This window comes from Oncorhynchus masou, chromosome 31 (assembly GCF_036934945.1).
Source record: "Oncorhynchus masou masou isolate Uvic2021 chromosome 31, UVic_Omas_1.1, whole genome shotgun sequence".
In the NCBI taxonomy this organism is placed as follows: Eukaryota; Metazoa; Chordata; class Actinopteri; order Salmoniformes; family Salmonidae; genus Oncorhynchus; species Oncorhynchus masou.
The window spans coordinates 83,226,787-83,248,447 of record NC_088242.1 but is presented as its reverse complement, the minus strand read 5'-3'; the positions used below and the strand labels follow the sequence as shown (position 1 = coordinate 83,248,447).

Below are 21,661 nucleotides of genomic sequence, written 5' to 3'. Positions count from 1 at the left end.
TTGTCCTTTATTTAAAGGGAGAGATCAAGCTGATCCTAACTGTTACAGGCCTATTTCTATTTTTCCCTGTTTATCAAAAGTGTTGGAAAAACTTGTCAATAATCAACTGACTGGCTTTCTTGATGTCTATAGTATTCTCTCTGCTATGCAATCTGGTTTGCGCTCAGATTATGGATGTGTCACTGCAACCTTAAAAGTCCTCAATGATGTCACCATTGCCCTTGATTCTAAGCAATGTTGTGCTGTTATTTTTATTGACTTGGCCAAAGCTTTTGATATGGTAGACCATTCCATTCTTGTGGTCCAGCTAATGAATATTGGTGTCGCTGAGGGGTCATTGGCCTGGTTCGCCTCTCTACCTCTCTCAAAGAGTGCAGTGTATAAAGTCAGAAAACCTGCTGTCTCAGCCCCTGCCTGTAACCAAGGGAGTACCCCAAGGCACAATGCTAGGCCCCACGCTCTTCTCAATTTACATCAACAACATAGCTCAGGCAGTAGGAGGCTCTCTCATCAATTTATATGCAGATGATACAGTCTTATACTCAGCTGGCCCCTCCCTGGAGTTTGCGTTAAATGCTCTACAACAAAGCTTTCTTTGTGTCCAACAAGCTTTCTCTACCCTTAACTTGTTATGGCTGCAATCCCATTAACGGGAGAGATTTGACAACAGCCAGTCAAAGTGTAGGGCGCCATTTTGAAAACATCAAAAATCTCAGAATTAACATTCCTCAAACATACATGTGTCTCATACAATTTTAAAGCTATGCGCGTTGTTAATCCCACCAAAGTGTCCCATTTCAAATATGCTTTTCAGCAAAAGCACTACAATCGATTATGTTAGGTCTCCGCCAAACCACAATAAGCACAGCCATTTTCCAGCGAAATATAGCATTCACAAAAAGCAGAAATAGAGATAGAATTAATCACTAACCTTGAATTATCTTCATCAGATGACACTCATAGGACTTCATGTTACACAATACATGCATGTTTTGCTTGATAAAGTTCATATTTATATAAAAAAATCAGAGTTTACATTGGCTTATTAGATTCACTAGATCCAAAAACATCAAGTGATTTTGCATAGCCACATCGTTTCAACAGAAATACTCATCATAAATGTAGATGATAATACAAGTTATACACCTGGAATTATAGATATACCTCTCCTTAATGCAACCGGTGTCAGATTTTTTTTAAAGTTTACGGAAAAAGCAACCCACGCAATAATCTGAGACGGAGCTCAGTACAGAAGCCAAATTAGCTGCCATGTTGGAGTCAACAGAAACCAGAAAATACAGTGCCTTGCGAAAGTATTCGGCCCCCTTGAACTTTGCAAACTTTTGCCACATTTCAGGCTTCAAACATAAAGATATAAAACTGTATTTTTTTGTGAAGAATCAACAACAAGTGGGACACAATCATGAAGTGGAACGACATTTATTGGATATTTTAAACTTTTTCAACAAATCAAAAACTGAAAAATTGGGCGTGCAAAATTTTTCAGCCCCCTTAAGTTAATACTTTGTAGCGCCACCTTTGCTGCGATTACAGCTGTAAGTCGCTTGGGGTATGTCTCTATCAGTTTTGCACATCAAGAGACTGAAATTTTTTCCCATTCCTCCTTGCAAAACAGCTCGAGCTCAGTGAGTTTGGATGGAGAGTATTTGTGAACAGCAGTTTTCAGTTCTTTCCACAGATTCTCGATTGGATTCAGGTCTGGACTTTGACTTGGCCATTCTAACACCTGGATATGTTTATTTTTGAACCATTCCATTGTAGATTTTGCTTTATGTTTTGGATCATTGTCTTGTTGGAAGACAAATCTCCGTCCCAGTCTCAGGTCTTTTGCAGACTCCATCAGGTTTTCTTCCAGAATGGTCCTGTATTTGGCTCCATCCATCTTCCCATCAATTTTAACCATCTTCCCTGTCCCTGCTGAAGAAAAGCAGGCCCAAACCATGATGCTGCCACCACCATGTTTGACAGTGGGTATGGTGTGTACAGGGTGATGAGCTGTGTTGCTTTTACGCCAAACATAACGTTTTGCATTGTTGCCAAAAAGTTCAATTTTGGTTTCATCTGACCAGAGCACCTTCTTCCACATGTTTGGTGTGTCTCCCAGGTGGCTTGTGGCAAACTTTAAACAACACTTTTTATGGATATCTTTAAGAAATGGCTTTCTTCTTTCCACTCTTCCATAAAGGCCAGATTTGTGCAATATACGACTGATTGTTGTCCTATGGACAGAGTCTCCCACCTCAGCTGTAGATCTCTGCAGTTCATCCAGAGTGATCATGGGCCTCTTGGCTGCATCTCTGATCAGTCTTCTCCTTGTATGAGCTGAAAGTTTAGAGGGACGGCCAGGTCTTGGTAGATTTGCAGTGGTCTGATACTCCTTCCATTTCAATATTATCGCTTGCACAGTGCTCCTTGGGATGTTTAAAGCTTGGGAAATCTTTTTGTATCCAAATCCGGCTTTAAACTTCTTCACAACAGTATCTCGGACCTTTCTGCTGTGTTCCTTGTTCTTCATGATGCTCTCTGCGCTTTTAACGGACCTCTGAGACTATCACAGTGCAGGTGCATTTATACGGAGACTTGATTACACACAGGTGGATTGTATTTATCATCATTAGTCATTTAGGTCAACATTGGATCATTCAGAGATCCTCACTGAACTTCTGGAGAGAGTTTGCTGCACTGAAAGTAAAGGGGTCGCAAAGTTCAAGGGGGCCGAATACTTTCACAAGGCACTGTACATGATAAATGTTTCCTTACCTTTGATGAACTTCATCAGAATGCAGTCCTAGGAATCCCAGGTCCACAATAAATGCTTGATTTGTTCGAAAATGTCCGTTATTTATGTCCAATTAGCTACTTTGGTTAGCGCGTTTGGTAAACAAGTCCAAAGTCACAAAGCGCGTCCACTATAACGCGACGAAATGTCCAAAAGTTCCATAACAGTCAGTAGAAACATGTCAAACGATGGACTGAATCAATCTTTAGAATGTTGTTTACATATATCTTGAATAATGTTCCAACCGGAAAATTAGGATGACTTCAGATGACCGGTGGAACGCAGGTCCTTCCCCTGTGAACGCGCATAGTGAAAGCATGGTCAACTCGTGGCAGTGGTGACTATTTCCTGTCTCATTCGACCCTCCTTCACATTAGAGTCATCAGACAAAGTTGTATTGACTGTTGACATCTAGTGGAAGGCGTAGGAAGTGAAAACTCATCCATATCTCGCTGTAATTTCAATGTGAGCTTGGTTGAAAACCTGCCACCCCCAGAACAAATACAAACAGGAAGTGGAATTTCTCAGGTTTTTGCCTGCAATATGAGTTCTGTTATACTCACAGACATAATTCAAACAGTTTTAGAAACTTCAGTGTTTTCTATCCAATACTAATAATAATATGCATATATTAGCAACTGAGACTGAGGAACTGGCCGTTTACAATGGGCACCTTTTCATCCAAGCTACTCAATACTGCCACTGCAGCCATAAAAAGTTAACCTTGTTCTCAACACCTCCAAAACAAAGGTCATATGGTTTGGTAAGAAGAATTCCCCTCTTCCCACATGTTTGATTACTAACTCTGAGGGTTTAGAACTTAAGGTAGTCACCTCATACAAGTACTTCGGAGTATGGCTAGACAGTACACTGTCCTTCTATCAGCACATATCAAATCTGCAGGCTAAAGTTAAATCTAGACTTGGTTTCCTCTATCGTAATCGCTCCTCTTTCACCCCAGCTGCCAAACTAACCCTGATTCAGATCACCATCCTACCCGTGCTAGATTACAGAGACATCATTCATAGATCAGCAAGTAAGGGTGCTCTCGAGCAGCTAGATGTTCTTTACCATTTTTTGCCATCAGATTTGCAACAATGCTCCATATAGGACACATCAATGCACTCTATACTCCTCTGTAAACTGGTCATCTCTGCCTCACTCCCCCCTATCTGAGATATCTACTGCAGCCCTCATCCTCCACATACAACACCCATTCTGCCAGTCACATTCTGTTAAAGGTCCCCAAAGCACACACATCCCTGGGTCGCTCGTCTTTTCAGTTCGCTGCAGCTAGCGACTGGAACGAGCTGCAACAAACACTCAAACTGGGCAGTTTTGTCTCAATCTCTTCATTCAAAGACTCAATCATGGACACTCATACTGACTGTTGTGGCTGCTTTGCATGATGTATTGTTGTCTCTACCTTCTTGCCCTTTGTGCTGTTGCCTGTGCCCAATAATGTTTGTGCCATATTTTGTGCTGCTTCCATGTTGTGTCGCTACCATGTTGTTGTCACGTTGTGTTGCTACCATGCTGTGTTGTCATGTGTTGCTGCCTTGCTATGTTGTTGTCTTAGGTCTCTCTAAAGAGTAGTGTTGTGTTGGCTCTCTTGTCGTGATGTGTGCTATGTCCTATATTTATATGTAATTTATTTATGTTGTTTAAAAAAAAATCCCGTCCCCGTCCCCACAGGTCTTTTACCTTTTGTTAGGTCGTCATTGTTCTTAACTGACTTGCCTAGTTAAAGGAAGGTTAAATAAAAATTAAAATAAATCAATTATACAGAAGTATTAGAAGATTCATGATGGTCATTGGCAATTGTTATGTAATTTCCTTCACCTCAATCACATTGAAGAGAGGTCTGATAATCGACTCCTTAAAGAGATTGAACAGGATCTTAAGCACTTACACGTTTGTAGGATATTGTATGACTGCTTTTATCTTTTCTTAAATGTAAAAAAAACTATTGTAGGATGTAACATATCATACAAAGTAGATTACTTTTTAAAGAATTGTGCACAATTTTCGGGGAACCGTTTTGGCTCATGAGCGCTACTTTCAAAACTACTGGATGAAATTATACAAAATGTCTGTAACATCACTTTAAGGCATGTGTGTGCCATTGTACATGGGAGTTTTTCGAAGAGAAGAACATACAATGTTATATTTTTAAGCAGATTAAGTTTATTCAACAGTTAGAATATTTAGAGTATTGGCACCAATAGTTCAATAAATAAACATGTTCCTCTTTTTTTATGATTCTATCTAAATAAATAAACCATAACTTAAGCTCCAATAAATATACATGATCTATAATACAGATGCATTGCATCAACTTTACTGCAGTTGGTCAACGTAGTCCAACAATGCCAGAGCTGTAGGTTGTCGTTTGTCATTTCCCAGACATTCTCTTCTTATTTTGAGAGAGCATTCTAGGTAGGCCAAGAGAGGAAACAAAGGAATCCTTAGGGAATTTCAACCCATAGATATATTTTAACGCTGCGTAGTCTTAGTAAATTGTGATGGCAAATATAGGGGTTATGAAAATATATAATGACAAATACATATCATAAACATTAAGACAAGAATTTGTTTTCTAGTTGCTCTTTTCTCTTAAATTGTCAACCATTTCAACAGGCAAAACTAAATTGCATGTCTTATTAGTCCTTAAAAAAATGCATTATTTGATTGAGATGTCCTCAACAACGTAGAGCATTTGTAACATGCCAGAGATATGCTCATTTCTATACATGCAAGGTGGCATTAAAAGCCAGTTCATTTTAGTGCACAAACCTAGTAATGGTTCTCACTATATAGCATCATGTCACCTCAAGCTTGAAGAGCTCTAGGCATAATTATCCTCTCACTAGCAGCAGCTACAGCTAACTTGCATAGTGACTGTCTGTGTACTGATTGTTCAGAGAGTGTGGAATCCTTTGGTTTTTAAGTACATTTAGTCTTGAGGCTATTTTGGTCCCTGGCTGGGGAGGCCTGTTTTCTTGGCTTAACGCCAGCATGGGCCTTTAATTACCTGTCTGCTCTAATTATTTGATTGGTCTTAACTTAAAGAGCGACTGCCTTTCAAAAACAATGAATCCCTTTTAAAATGGCCTATGTTGCATCGATATGAGTCAGAAACAGTTATTCTACTGCCAAAATTGACTACAAAGTGTAAATAGGGTAATTTTGGTCATGAAGTCAGTCTCGTCTAAAACGGGTAAATGAAGGTTGAATTTTGATTTGACGATGTCCATTTGCCCACTAACATGGGGTGAACAGCTGTGGTGATTGCTCTCTATCCAATATAATAGACAGTGAGACAGTCCTGCCCAGCAGCTCCGACTGTGTTTACATAAGACAACACGTCACACATCTTTTTAACTTGAGAAATACTGCACCAAACACACTTAGTTAAATTGCACAACTAAAATATCCTCGACAAAAACGCCAAAATTAATTATAGATTCCATGAGTTATCTTAGATACATTCTGGGGATTTGAAGAAGTAAAATAGGCGTTCCTGTCTACAGTCTCTCATAGGGGACAAACATCATTAAACAAATGCAGAATCGGTCAGAAAACACCGATTCACCACTGAACACCGAGAAAACAGACTGAAATCTCATTGACCAACAGAAAAACACACTTGCCAATCAGTGGCTCTTGAAGAGATACTCCCACTGGCTTCAGACTATTCCATTTAAACCTAACTGTACCTCACACTACACTGTAGATGCTCAGGTAAAATCTATCATTTCGATACAGCACTCAGTCTATAATTATTTGTTTACAGTTTTCAAGATTGAGAGATATTTTCTGAACTCATGTCATTCGAGTACATTTTTTTTTAATTGCTCTTGAACTTTTCTAAGGTGTGTTATTTTAATCTTATTATAAATATATTTGGCCACAATTAAATCTAAATGAATGATTTCTATTTGGTTTTCAGAAAATAACTCTGTTTGATGCAACACATATTAACACGTATTGTTGCTCAAACCTGTTCTGGTAACATTTATATTACATGTGTGGTTAAAAACAATGGCTACTCCTTTACATCTCCAGTGTTCTAGTGACAAAAAAATAGTAATGCTGCATAGTGGCTTGTATTTCTCTCTCTTTCTCAGTGCTTTTGGCCAAGTCAGTTATAAAGGAGGTAAGTGGATTATGGTAGTCTATTGCAGGTTTTGCGCAAATGGTATGGATTTGCAGAGGCTAATTCATGGTAAAACTAAAGCACAATCCCTTGCAGTCACATTTAGAATGCACCACTCTGTCTAGATGATCAAACAAGACTGCATTGCTGTATTACCATTTAAGTTATATTTCATGAGCTCATAGTGATCTTGCTGTAGAAGGATAGGGATTTTTGATAGCACATTGTTTTTCAGCTGGATTGTTCTTTCTGGGAACTGGCTTACTTATACAGCTATAGCCATTCCATTTGATTAACAAGCTGTTGTCATTAAGCCTAAAATCACCCATACCGTCTCTATTTAGCATGTATAGAACAGGCATATGGCTGTGGGCTAGCTCTTTTTATTTTGTTTTAACCTACAGCTTCATATGCCAATATAGGCCATGCTTTATTACTAAAATATCTCCTTTTAGTCTGGTCCTAGTGATGAATACAGAGGAAGCTGTTGAAGAACATGTTCGTGTGTTTTTGCATCGGATGTTGTCCATTATTGTTCAACATAAATGAGGTAGATTTTCAAAGTTACTGATGAAGGCTAGAAATGTCATGATTCAGTTCATTACCTGTGATATGAAGGAGTGCCTATACACATAATATGAAGTGAAGCCTGCTATACATGTTTCTCCAAGCCTCTAGTCTTTCCTAATACTGCTGTTGCTGCTCCATTGGACTTGCCTTCGTGATACCTCATGCGTTATCAATGGTGCAGATCAAGAAGTTGTGGAGAAGCACATTGTGGTAGCTTCATGTTGGTTTCATCCTTTTGTATACCGTATATGTCGTCCTTGGCATTCCCTATATTATTCTACTATTTTCCATGTACACACTTCTACACACTAATTCCTGAAAAAATAAACCAGGCCTCTTACAAGTGTAGTATAAGAACAGACTTGCAGTGTACAATGCACTAGTTAGCATACCTTAGCTGGTCTTCTGTATTGGTAGTGGAGGCATTGCCGCATAGTCCACAATCAAGCAACAAATCGTTACTTTAACTGTGATTGCCCCATGATGACAAATGTATAATCCTAGGACATACAATGTATAAACCAACAGATAAATATCCCATGAAAGGCAAAGAAAGCTAAACAAACAAAATTAATGAACAGATGGTAGAATAGATGGTAGTTTCAAATGTCCGTATTCCCTGGCGTCATACTGTAGGGATCTATTCATTTTTTTTGTAGCAGTAGTTGTTGCGTTTCCCATGTTCGATACAGTATCTGGAAAGCCAAAATGGTCACCATCTAGGTGTTATACACAACCGCACGCTAGAGCAGAAAACTCGTGGAGCATCTGGTATCTGTTACTGTTGTCCAAGAAGGAAATGTCATCGTACTCCTTGGGCCGGCAACAGGGGCTCCTCTCCCTCTTTGAGATGCCTTTCCTCGTCCATTTTTCCAGTATGAGGTCGTAGTTGCGGCGGCTAGCATTACAGTTCCCGCTGCAGTACCTGAAGAGCAGCGTTTCGTCGCTGTAGTAGCCCAGACCCAGCTCACTGACAGTCACTTCCACCTCCCGCAGGGAACATGGCTTCGATGCTTTCTTAGCTCGTTTAGTCCTTTTGCTCTGCCGAGCCTCCTGCCTGGCCTCCTGCTGTGCCTTCTTCTCCACCAGAGTCCCGATCACCTTCTTCAGCTCCCCCTCTGTAAAGCTCTGGAACATGTGCATGACTGCAGAGAAGAGATGAAGAGATGGTGATATGCCAAAAGAATATTCAACCATAAGAACCGTACAATACATCTGGTGTAGCTATAGCATGGCTTGTGGTACAATGAAGACCTTTGAATGTCTGTGAAACCACAGTCTCAAACATTATGTCAGTTTGGAAAATAAAAATATAAAAGATATTCAGTTGTTGGTTTTCAAATGATAGGAATGTGACAAGCTAACAGCTACATCACCTATACCTGTGACATTTACTGGAACATACAGTGTAATGCTAGCTTTAGACTTTCCTTGACCCATTTTGTAGAGATTCATTGCAAACAAATTGAAACATTTGAATCCTTGATTAGACCTGCATGGATCATTGGCTTGGTGAAGAATACGTTCTTGGTGGCTTGGTGAAGAATACGTTCTTGGTGGCTTGGTGAAGAATACGTTCTTGGTGGCTTGGTGAAGAATACGTTCTTGGTGGCTTGGTGAAGAATACATTCTTGGTGGCTTGGTGAAGAATACGTTCTTGGTGGCTTGGTGAAGAATACGTTCTTGGTGGCTTGGTGAAGAATATGTTCTTGGTGGCTTGATGAAGAATACATTCTTGGTGGCTTGGTAAAGAATACGTTCTTGGTGGCTTGGTGAAGAATACATTCTTGGTGGCTTGGTAAAGAATACGTTCTTGGTGGCTTGGTGAAGAATACGTTCTTGGTGGCTTGGTGAAGAATACGTTCTTGGTGGCTTGATGAAGAATACGTTCTTGGTGGCTTGGTGAACAATAATCCTCATTGAGCTTGGGTTTATCGCCAGTCCAGCTGCTAGCTATGTACTTGACAGAGAAAGTAGACAATATTTTCTGCTGAGTCTATAGAAATAGAATGTCTCCTTTCAGATCATGTCAATTTGTCTGGTACACCTGTGGCTGAGTCTTTGTGTAAATGAGGTAGAGCAACTTTGTAAATATTGTTTAACATGTTAAACATCAGCACATTTACACATTACATCAAATTTTATTAGTCACATGCGCCGAATACAACAAGTGTAGACCTTACAATGAAATGCTTACTTATAAGCCCCAAACCAACAATGCAGTTGAAAAAAATATGAATAAGAAATAAAAGTAACAAGTAGTTAAAGAACAGCAATAGCAAGACTATATACAGGGGGAACCGGTACAGAGTCAATATGCGGGGACACCACCGGTCAGTCGAGGTCATTGAGGTAATATGTACATGTGAGTCGAGTTACTAAAGTGACTATGCATAGATAATAACATAGAGTGGCAGCGGTGTAAAAGAGAGGAGGGGGGGTATGCAAGGAGTATAGGTAGCCTTTTGATTAGATGTTCAGGTGTCTTGTGGCTTGGGGGTAGAAGCTGTTTAGAAGACTTTTGGACCTAGACTTGGTGCTCCGGTACCGCTTGTCATGCGGTAGCAGAGAGAACAGTCTCTGACGGGTGGCTGGAGTCTGACAATTTTTAGGGCATTCCTCTGACACTGCCTGGTATAGAGGTCCTGGATGGCAGGAAGCTTAGCTCCAGTGATGTACTGGGCTGTAAGCACTACTGTCTATAGTGCCTTGCGGTCGGAGGCCGGAGCAGTTGCCATACCAGCCGGTGATGTAACCAGTCAGGATGCTCTCGATGGTGCAGCTGTAGAACCTTTTGAGGATCTGGCGACCCATGCCAAATCTTTTTAGTCTCCTGAGGGTGAATAGGTTTTATCGTGCCCTCTTCACAACTGTTTTGGTCTGTTTGGACCATGTTAGTTTGTTGGTGATGAGGACACCAAAGAACTTGAAGCTCTCAACCTGCTCCATTAGGAGTCAATGAACTTCTTTCCCATGCCCAATGCATTTGAACATCTGATCCAGAACCTCATGCCATAGGGATTACCAAATACCAAATAAATTCTGTCAAAATATGAGGTAAAACTTTATAGAACCCTGGGAATTTACTTTTGTGTTCAATGGGCCTGTAGAGATCACATCATGTTTATGCGTTGACAGCATCAACGGTATAGACAAATAACACTTTTTTATTAATTGAAAGGGATTCCATACACATTGTCATACTCAAGGTTTATGCAAACAAAGGCATATGCATATCAATTAAAGGAGCATCTACAGTTTAAACAAAAAACGGTCACCTCTCCTCTATTTTGGTTAAGAGCTGAGGGATGGGGCAGGAGAAATGTAACCATTCTCAAATTCATAGACATAACTATGGATGGAAGGACTGACCACCCATGAGATCAAGATTAGATTTAACCATGTTTTGAGACTATACAGTGTTTAAAATTATTTTTTTTGTTTTTACAAACGATGGAGTAAAATATTTGTATATTTGGGGTTGATGCGATACGACAGTTGAACTAAGTTGCTGAGGCATTTATAAAAGTTATATTCTTCAAGAATCAACGGGTATATATAATTTAAAAGTCTAAAAATTGATGAAGCAATCACAGGTTACCCCTTTAATTACGTGTTCAGGTATTTACTTCACAAGATAATAAAAAATGATGCTCATCTGTCTGACAATTCTGTTCTACTATGCCCCTTAGGGTCTGTTCTAAAGATAGAGCTGTAATTAACAGTTCATTCTATCCCCTCCAGGACACAACCTTCACTTAAAAGGCTTTTGAAACACCAGGGAGCTTGTTAAACACTAAACCCTACCAACTCAGACACTGTAATAGCCCTGCTTTCGCTTTCTGCACTGACTGATACTGTAATCAATGGTGGTCTTGAAGCAACAACACTTCGTTGTTCTTTGCATTCACAAATTAAACTGAAAAAGGCCTTCCCAAAGTGATTTTTTCCAAAATGGTTTGCGATTCAGTTGTTTGTTTTGTGTGAAGATCTCCCCGTGGCCTGGCAGTAGCATGAAAGATTATGTGATTAGGCTAGGTGATTAGGCTAGCAGACCTTACTCTTGACCTTGCCTAGAAAATCTCTATTGGATGATCTGAATAATGGCCTGAGAGTCATACTCTGAGTCCAGGCCAGAAAAAGGACACCAGATAGACATTTCGGTCTAGTAAAAATGACTGAGGGGAGAAATTCCCCTCAGTCACGCTCTGTTTTGCAACCTACTTTGTGGTAGTTTGAAAATAGAATGCCCATCAGCGGATGAGAGATAAAGAGAACCCTCAGTAATGCCCAGTCCAAAGCCAAAGGGACAGTGTGTAAGGACAGTGTCTTAACACAAGGCCAGGTGGCTCTTATTTATTTTGATTTATTTAACTTGGCATGTCGGTTAAGAACAAATTCGTATTTACAATGACGGCCTACCAAAAGGTAAAAAGCCTTCAGGAATGGGGGATGGGATTAAAAATTAAAATAAAGAAAAATATAGGACAAAACACATATGACAAGAGAGACCTAAGACAACAACATAGCATGGCAGCAACACATGACAACACAGCATGGTAGCAACTGGGGTTGCACATTTCGGGGAATATTCAGAGGTGGAAACTTTCCGTGGGAATTAACGGGAATATATGTGAATTAACGGGAATATATGGGAATGAACAGAAATATATGCAAATTAATATAAATACCATTTAAATGTAGATTTTTTTGCATTGGATATACAGTTGAAGTCGGAAGTTTACATACACCTTATCCAAATATATTTAAACTCAGTTTTTCCCTGTCTTACATCAGTTAGGATCACCGCTTTATTTGAAGAATTTGAAATGTTAGAATAATAGTAGAGAGAATTATTTATTTCATCACATTCCCAGTGGGTCAGAAGTTTACAAACACTCAATTAGTATTTGGAAGCATTGCCTTTCAGTTGTTTAACTTGGGTCAAACGTCTCAGGTAGCCTTCCACAAGTTTCCCACAATAAGTTGGGTGAATTCTGGCCCATTCCTCCTGACAGAGCTGGTGTAACCGAGTCAGGTTTGTAGGCCTCCGTGCTCGCACATGCTTTTCAGTTCTGCCCACAAATTGAGGTCACGGCTTTGTGATCGCCACTCCAATACCTTGACTTTGTTGTCCTTAAGCCATTTTTTGCCACAACTTTGGAAGTATGCTTGGGGTCATTATCCATTTGGAATTGAGATGTTGCTTCAATATATCCACATAATTTTCCTTCCTCATGATGCCATTTATTTTGTGAAGTGCACCAGTCCCTCCTGCAGCAAAGCACCCCCACAACATGATGCTGCTACCCCCGTGCTTCAGGATTGGGATGGTGTTCTTCGGCTTGCAAGCATCCCCCTTTTTCCTCCAAACATAACGATTGTCATTAGAGCCAAACAGTTCTATTTTTGTTTCATCAGACCAGAGGAAATTTTTCCAAAAAGTATAAGCTTTGTCCCCATGTGCAGTTGCAAACTGTAGTCTGGCTTTTTCATGGCGGTTTTTGAGCAGTGCCTTCTTCCTTGCTGAACGGCCTTTCAGGTTATGTCGATATAGGACTAGTTTTACTGTGGATAATAGATACTTTTGTACCTGTTTCCTCCAGCATCTTCACAAGGTCCTTTTCTGTTGTTCTGGGATTGATTTGCACATTTCGCACCAAATACGTTAATCTCTAGGAGACAGAACGCCTCTCCTTCCTGAGTGGTATGACGGCTGAGTGGTCCCATGGTGTTTATACTTGCATACTATTGTTTGTACAGATGAACATGGTACCTTCAGGTGTTTGTAAATTACTCCTAAGGATGAACCAGACTTGTGGAGGGCTACAGTTTTTTTCTGATGTTTTTGATGATTTCTTTTGATTTTCCAATTATGTCAAGCAAAGAGGCACTGAGTTTGAAGGTAGGCCTTGAAATACATCCACAGGTACACCTCCAATTGACTCAAATTATGTCAATTAGCCTGTCAGAAGCTTCTAAAGCCATGACATCATTTTCTGGAATGTTCAAAGCTGTTTAAAGGCACAGTCAACTTAGTGTATGTAAACTTCTGACCCACTGGAATTGTGATACAGTGAATTATAAGTGAAATAATCTGTCTGTAAACAACTGTTGGAAAAATGACTTGTGTCATGCACAAAGTAGATGTCCTAACCGACTTGCCAAAACTATAGTTTGTTAACAAGAAATTTGTGGAGTAGTCGAAAAAAATATTTAATTACTCCAACCTAAGTGTATGTAAACTTCCAACTTCAACTGTATTTACCGTATCGTATCGTAGAGACAGAAACATAAACCTTTAACCTTATCATACGTAGATATAATTGCAAATGATTAAATCATTCCAATAGAAATAAAAAAAATGATTTAGTTACAAATCGAACTTTAATTAAATGAGTTGACTCTTCACATGGTGTCACATTCACTGTCTTCAAACCCCCTGTCATAGATGAGCCAAGGCAGCGTGCATGTAATTCCACATCTTTTAAGAAAGTTAAACTTTCACAAAAAACACACTTAAACAGAAACCGAACGTGAGCAACCGTGGCACACACAAGCACACACAGAAAATAAATAATTACCCACAGGATTAGGTGGGAAAAAAGGCTGCCTAAGTATGATTCCCAATCAGAGACAAAGATAGACAGCTGCCTCTGATTGGGAACCACACTCGGCCAAAAACAAAGAAATAGAAAACATAGAATTCCCACCCAAATCAAACCCTGACCTAACCAAATAGAGAAATAAAATGTCTCTAAGGTCAGGGCGTGACACATGGGATGATTTCATTGAACAACAAAAGAAAGGGAATATTGAGCGATCCCAATGACCCATCGCATCTCCCAAAACCGTTTTCAACATGCGTCTGTAAAATGATATTCCAGAAACTAAAGCTTTGGTTGTCTTCCTCTCAGGCTTCCATGACTTCTCCCTGGACCTTCTCATTGTCCACCTCCTGAACATCAGACTCCGAAGCCTCATCTTCATTGTCACTTTCCAACCTTGTTGATGATGGCTCGTTGTCAGGTTCAAAAAGCCTCAAATTTGCCCTTGACGGCCACTAATTTTTCAACCCTTGTATTGGTCAGTTTGTCGCGTGCTTTGGTGTGTTGGTTCCCTAACAAGGAACAGTTGCGCTCTGAGGCGGTTTATGTTGGTGTGATTTGGAGGATGATGGAGGCAACAGGGGAAAGAGCCTCAGATCCATAAAGTCCCTTCTACCAGGTGGCTGATGAGATATGTTGGCACGACTGTCATATTGCATCTCCATCCCAAAGCCCTTGCTTGGAAGTGTACTTCGCCAGACTGGAAAGAACCTTGCCCTCATCCAGGCCAAGGTGGTGAGACACGGTAGTGATGACACCATAGGCCTTGTTGATCTCTGCACCAGACAGGAAGCTCTTGCCAGCATACTTGGGGTCCAACATGTATGCTGCGGCATGTGTGGGCTTCAGGCAGAAGTCTTCACGCTTTTTGATGTATTTCAGAACTGCAGTTTCCTCTGCTTGGAGCAACAGTGAAGTGGGCAGGGCAGTACGGATTTCTTTTCCTACATCTGCAAGCAGAGACTGAACATCAGACAGGATGACATTGACTCCCTCAATTGTGCAATGGCAACTGCTATAGGTTTCAGGAGTTTCAGGCTGCTTACAACTCTCTCCCAAAATACATAATCCAGGAGGATCCTCTTGATGGGGGCTGTCCATATTGGCAGACTATGATATGGCCAGTTCTTGGAGAGACTCCTTCCCCTCCAGGAGACTGTCAAACTTGATGACAACACCACCCCAACGGGTGTTGCTGGGAAGCTTCAATGTGGTGCTCTTATTCTTCTCACTTTGCTTGGTGAGGTAGATTGCTGCTATAACTTGATGACGCTTCACATACCTAACCATTTCCATGGCTCTCTTGTAGAGGGTATCCATTGTTTTCAGTGCCATGATGTCCTTGTGGAGCCAATGGGTGTGATGTGAGGGTAGGACTCCTCCACTTTAGACCAAGCAGCCTTCATGTTCACAGCATTGTCTGTCACCAGTGCAAATACCTTCTGTGGTCCATGGTCATGGAGATGATGTAGTTAATTAGCTTTATCTGTACAGGTAAACTATAATTATCCAATTTACTGTTGACACATTAACACATGAAAAGTGTACATTCCCTTGACCACTCTCCAACATAACGTTTTCTTTAGTTACCATTGAAATATGCAATCACATCAGAGCTTTAGCAAGGGTCAATCAGAACATCTAAACCAATCAGAACATCTGGACCAGAATGGTTGGTGACTGAAGATGATGGTTTTGCTTACATTCTGTCAAAATGTTGCTGATGCCATCTGTCGACCGTGCTTTGCGATGAGGTCCGATCAGGGAGGAAGAAGAGTTGGCGGAGACTGATGTCCGCGGTGAAGACCAGTCCCAGGAGAGGAAGTGATGCGGCGGTGTGGGAACCATGATTCTAGTGAGGAAGAAGGACAGTGCTGTACCACAAAGAGTCAAGGCGATGGTGGCACACTTCCATAACTTCATCTTAGAATGAGCATTGACAGTCTGAAAGACAAGGAAACACAAGGGAAGAGGTTAGGGGGGACTGTTTTTACTGGAACACCCACAATGATGAAAGCACAGGAGTGACGGGACAAATACTTCATGCAATAAATGGCAAATACAGCTGCTTAGTTCCATAGTATCACACATGTACAGTGGGAATGGCCTCTTGTTGGCACAGGAGCCTCCATTTCAACAGATCTCATTCTCAAAATGTTATCACAAGTGTTATTACCATCAACAAAATACTTTTTCCCTCTGCTCAGGCCATTCTGCAATGACTGTTTCACAGGTGTGGATTGTCAGATGTGCTAAGTGTGGCTTTGCCCAGATACTCTATGTCAACACACCTGTGTTACTCAATTCCGGCAACCCATGCATGAAGTCTCTGAACGCATTTATTTATTGTTTTTATGTTTCAGTATATCAAAAGTGAGCAGAGAATAGCAGTCAGCGTACAGCTTGTGTAAACTCCCTCACAGAGCTTGCCCTTATTGTGAGCATGGATGGGATTCTCCTCTGGCATAGTGTCAAGCCCCAGATGAAAAGTCAATTACTAGCATGGTAGCCATCAGAGGTCTCTCATTCCACCACAAGATTGATTTCGTTCCAGTTGTAGTCTCCCATTTGCAGTACAGAGACTTGTCAGGTATGTCTGTGTTTGAAGAGACAGCTTTGAATTTACAGTGGTTCTCACGTAAGCCTGCCATGCTTAAGTTTACAGAAGATACTCATCTCGCAGCGTTGAGAGTCACAAGAAACACCTAAAATCTGTCATCTTGAAACTATCTTGAAATTGTTCCTTAAAAGATCTGAGCGATTATAATTTTCTTCTAGTTTGCTTTGCTCGAGGGATTGCCTACATAGTAATGGTTTAAACTGAACTATGCAGCAAGAGACTCTGTTTTATTACTTATCTACCCAATAGTGTTTTATCGGCTTCACAACTTGATTTAGGCTCCCATTGTTGTGGGATCTGTCAGTGATGCTTCTGTGTGTAATCAATATTGTCTCACCCACAGGAATGGTGGGTGAGTGGCAGAATGGTGTAAAAACACATGGTTTCCAGTTATTTGATGCCATTCCATTTGCTCCATTGTTATGAGAAGTTCTCCCCTCAGTAGCCTACTGTGGACTCTCACCATATTACTTATTATGTTCTACGATATTGTTTCTGAAGTCTCTTTTTAAAGGCCCAGTGCAGTCAAAAACATGATTTCCCTGTGTTTTATAAACACTACCGTTCAAAAGTTTGGGGTCACTTAGAAAATGTTCTTGTTTCTGAAAGAAAATCCAAATTTTTGTCTATTAAAATATCAAAATGATTCGAAATACAGTGTAGACATTGTTAATATTGTAAATGACTATTGTAGCTGGAAAAGGCTGATTTCTACAAAAAAATCTACATAGGCGTACAGAGGACCATTATCAGCAACCTTCACTCCTGTGATCCAATGGCACGATGTGTTAGCTAATCCAAGTTGATCATTTTAAAAGACTGACTGATCATGAGAAAACCATTTTGCAATGATGTTAGCACAGCTGAAAACAGTTGTGCTGATTAATGAAGCAATAAAACTGGCCTTCTTTATACTAGTTGAGTATCTAGAGCGTCAGCATTTGTGGGTTCGATTACAGGCTCAAAACCAGGAACAAAGATCTTTCTTCTGAAACTCGTCAGTCTATTCCTGTTCTGAGAAATGAAGGCTATTCCATGCGAGACATTGCCAAGAAACGGAAAATTTCATACAACACCGTACTACTGTACTACTCCCTTCACAGAACAGCGCAAACCAGAGTAGAAAGAGGAGTGGGAGGTTCCGGTGCACAACTGAGCAAGAGGACAAGTACATTAGAGCGTCTAGTTTGAGAAACAGATGCCTCACATGTCCTCAACTGAGAGCTTCATTAAATAGTACCCGCAAAACACCAGTCTCAACGTCAACAGTGAAGAGGCGACAGTATATTTCTACACTATGATGCTGGAATAATACTGAGAAATTGTAAAAAAAAAAAGAATTAAAAAAAGACAAATGCCCTTTCAGTGTATGATCGGTTTGAAAAGACAGACACTAGGTCCATGGAATGAGTTTGACACCCCTGGTGTAGAGTCATTGTACCATCTAACCTCTATGAAATATCTTTTCAATAATCAAAACGATTGCATTTTCAGAAGTTTGTAGCTAGTGTACAGAACCAAAAGTAAAATACGCAAAAACTAAACTTAAAAATGGGACGCATAGAATTAACGCACATAGAACAGATCTACCACTTCTGAGACTTATTTTCATTGAGAATTACATATCTATAACTCGCATTTCTATGCGAATATGGTCGGGTCGCCCAAAAAGTTACATATTGCAGCATTAATTGAAAACAATCACAGTAACATACTTAATTGTTACCAATTAATGATTTGATATTGAGATAAAAACGGCTGCATTGGGCCTTTAAGTGTTTGGTGTTGTGTTGCATGCCACCATACTATGATGTGTCTGTCTTGAATTATAACCTGTTCCTCTTTAGCCAAATAACATAAGCCAATATGTGCACAACAGAAGGCATTTGAAAACACCACTACTGTTCAGCAAGGCAGATATTTCACCATAGGCCTACTGCTAATCACATGGCCATGAATCTCAGCACTAATTTTCATACCTGGACTCTATCTAATTGTCAGTGTGGACAGCAGAGGAGGCTGGTGGGAGGAGCTGTAAAAGGATGGGTTCATTGTAATGACTGGAATAGAATAAATGGAATTGAGTCAAACATGCGTTTTCCATATTTATGTGTTTGGTACCGTTCCATTTATTCCATTCCAGCCATGACAATGAGCCAGTCTTCCTATAGTTCTTCCCACCAGCCTCCTCTTGTGGACAATAGACGTGAAGCTAAGCAGAACAATCCTGTTCCAGACACCAAAGACCCTTGACCTTTTCACTACTTTATGTTTGTCTGCTCACGCACCGGTGTTTGTAATTGTTTTCCCATGCAAATACATGTATGTTATTGTACCACATTTTACTTTCCACGTTCATTCCCACACTTTACCATTAACAGTATCAGTTGATTCAGATCCCTCCTATGTTTGAAATCTGTTTTTGTTTGTGCGGGGCGGGGAAGATGGTGGGGTGCAAAACATTTCTCCAGATGAGGAAATGGTAAACTGACAGTGGCTGAGGACATATCCAGATTACCTCTGTCAAAGTGCTTTGCCAGACTGGGGGTGAGTGTGTTGGCCTCTGTAGGGCCTTCATCAGAGCCTGTGTTTCTGTCCCTCTCTGTAGTGGCCGACTAGGAGGGAAAACATGGTTGGAAGTGAAAAGATCTGCTTTACAGTTTCTGGCAATACTCACCGGTTGTATGCCTTTTACTCAGAGACACTACCGACTGGCATCGACAAACGTCTTTGAAAAGTCACTAAAGTCACTATTAAAACATTCCCCAACCAGAAACCGTGGATTGATGGCAGCATTCGCGCCAACTGAAAGCGCGAACCACTGCTTTTAATCAGGGCAAGGTGAACGGAAACATGACCGAATACAAACAGTGTAGCTATTCCCTCCGCAAGGCAATCTGTCACGACTTCCGCCGAAATCGGGTCCTCTCCTTGTTTGAGCGGCGCTCGGCGGTCGGTGGCGCTGGTCTTCTAGCAATCGTTGAGCCACTTTTAATTTTCCATTTGTTTTGTCTTGTTTTTCCACACACCTGGTTTCAATTCCCTTATTTACTTGTTGTGTATTTAACCCTCTGTTCCCCTCATGTCTTTGTGTGAGACTGTTTATTGTAGTGCTTGTGCATGTTCGCCGTGAGCGCACAATGGGTTTTTTTTGTGCCTATTTATCTTGTTGTTCTGGATGCCTTGGTTTTGCTTAATAAATCTCCGGTTATTACCCAGTTCTGCTCTCCTGCGCCTGACTTCTCTGCCACCAATTACGCACCCTGTTACACAATCAAATAAGCTAAGTGTCAGTATAGAGAAAAAGTAGAGTCGCAATTCAATGGCTCAGACACGAGAGGTATGTGGCAGGGTCTACAGTCAATCATGGACTACAAAAGAAAAACCAGCCCCGTCGCGGGCCACGACGTCTTGCTCCCAGACAAACTAAATAACTTCTTTGCTCGCTTTGAGGACAATACAGGCCACTGACATGGCCCTCTACCAAAACCTGTGGGCTCTCCTTCACTGCAGCCAACGTGAGTAAAACATTTAAACGTGTTAACCCTTGCAAGGCTGCAGGCCCAGACGGCAACCCCAGCCGCGTCATCAGAGCATGCGCAGACCAGATGGCTGGTGTGTTTACGGACATATTCAATCAATCCCTATCGCAGTCTGCTGTTCCCACATGCTTCAAGAGGGCCACCATTGTTCCTGTTCCCAAGAAAGCTAAGGTAACTGAGCTAAATGACTACCGGCCCATAGCACTCACTTCCGTCATCATGAAGTGCTTTGAGAGACTAGTCAAGGACTATATCCCTTCCACCGTACCTGACACCCTAGACCCACTCCAATTTTCTTACCACCCCAATAGGTCCACAGACGACGCAATCACACTGTACACTGCCCTAACCCATCTGGACAAGAGGAATACCTATGTAAGAATGCTGTTCATTGACTACAGCTCAGTATTTAACAACATAGTACCCTCCAAACCCTGGGTCTCAACCCTGCCCTGTTCAACTGGGCGCTGGACTTCCTGACGGGCCGCCCCCCAGGTGGTGAGGGTAGGTAACAACATCTCCACCCCACTGATCCTCAACACTGGGGCCCCACACGGGTGCCTTCTCAGCCCTCTCCTGTACTCCCTGTTCACCCATGACTACGTGGCCATGCACGCCTCCAACTCAATCATCAAGTTTGCAGATGACTCTACAGTGGTAGGCTTGATTACCAACAATGACGAGACGGCCTACAGGGAGGTGGTGAGGGCACTTGGAGTGTGGTGTCAGGAAAATAACCTCACACTCAATGTCAACAAAACAAAGGAGATGATTGTGGACTTCAGGAAACAGCAGAGGGAGCAGCTCCCGATCCACATCGACGGGCCAGTAGTGGAGAGGGTGGAAAGTTAAGTTTCCCGGCATACACATTACAGACAAACTGAAATGGTACACCCACATAGACAGCGTGGTGAAGAAGGCTCAGCGGCGCCTCTTAGACCTCAGGAGGCTGAAGAAATTTGGCTTGTCGCCAAAAACACAAACTTTTACAGATGCACAATCGAGAGCATCCTGTCGGGCTATATCATCGCCTGGCATGGCAACTGCTCCTCCCACAACCATAAGGCTCTCCAGAGGGTAGTGCGGTCTGCACAACTCATCACCGGGGGCAAACTACCTGCCCTCCAGGACACCTACACTACCCGATGTCACAGGAAGGCCAAAAAGATCATCAAGGAAAACAACCACCCGAATCACTGCCTGTTCACCCCGCTATCATCCAGAAGGCGAGGTCGGTACAGGTGCATCAAAGCCTTTACACTTGTGTGTATAAGGTAGTTGTTGTGAAATTGTTAGGTTAGATTACTTGTTATATATTACTGCATGGCCAGAACTAGAAGCACAAGCATTTCGCTACACTCA

The 21,661-nt window shown here is 41.3% G+C and overlaps 1 protein-coding gene across 1 annotated transcript in view; it reads right to left on the bottom strand.

Annotated features, from left to right (window-relative positions):
- Positions 1-7,362: 7,362 nt before the first annotated feature.
- LOC135524579 (neurturin-like) overlaps positions 7,363-21,661 on the bottom strand; it is a 35,872-nt gene continuing 21,573 nt past the window's right edge. The window contains exons 3-4 of the mRNA XM_064952243.1: positions 15,841-16,081; positions 7,363-8,674 (exon numbers count right to left, since the gene is read on the bottom strand). Coding sequence (XP_064808315.1) covers positions 8,256-8,674; positions 15,841-16,060 — 639 coding nt within the window. The 5' untranslated portion in view covers positions 16,061-16,081 and the 3' untranslated portion in view covers positions 7,363-8,255. The remainder of the gene's footprint in view (positions 8,675-15,840; positions 16,082-21,661) is intronic.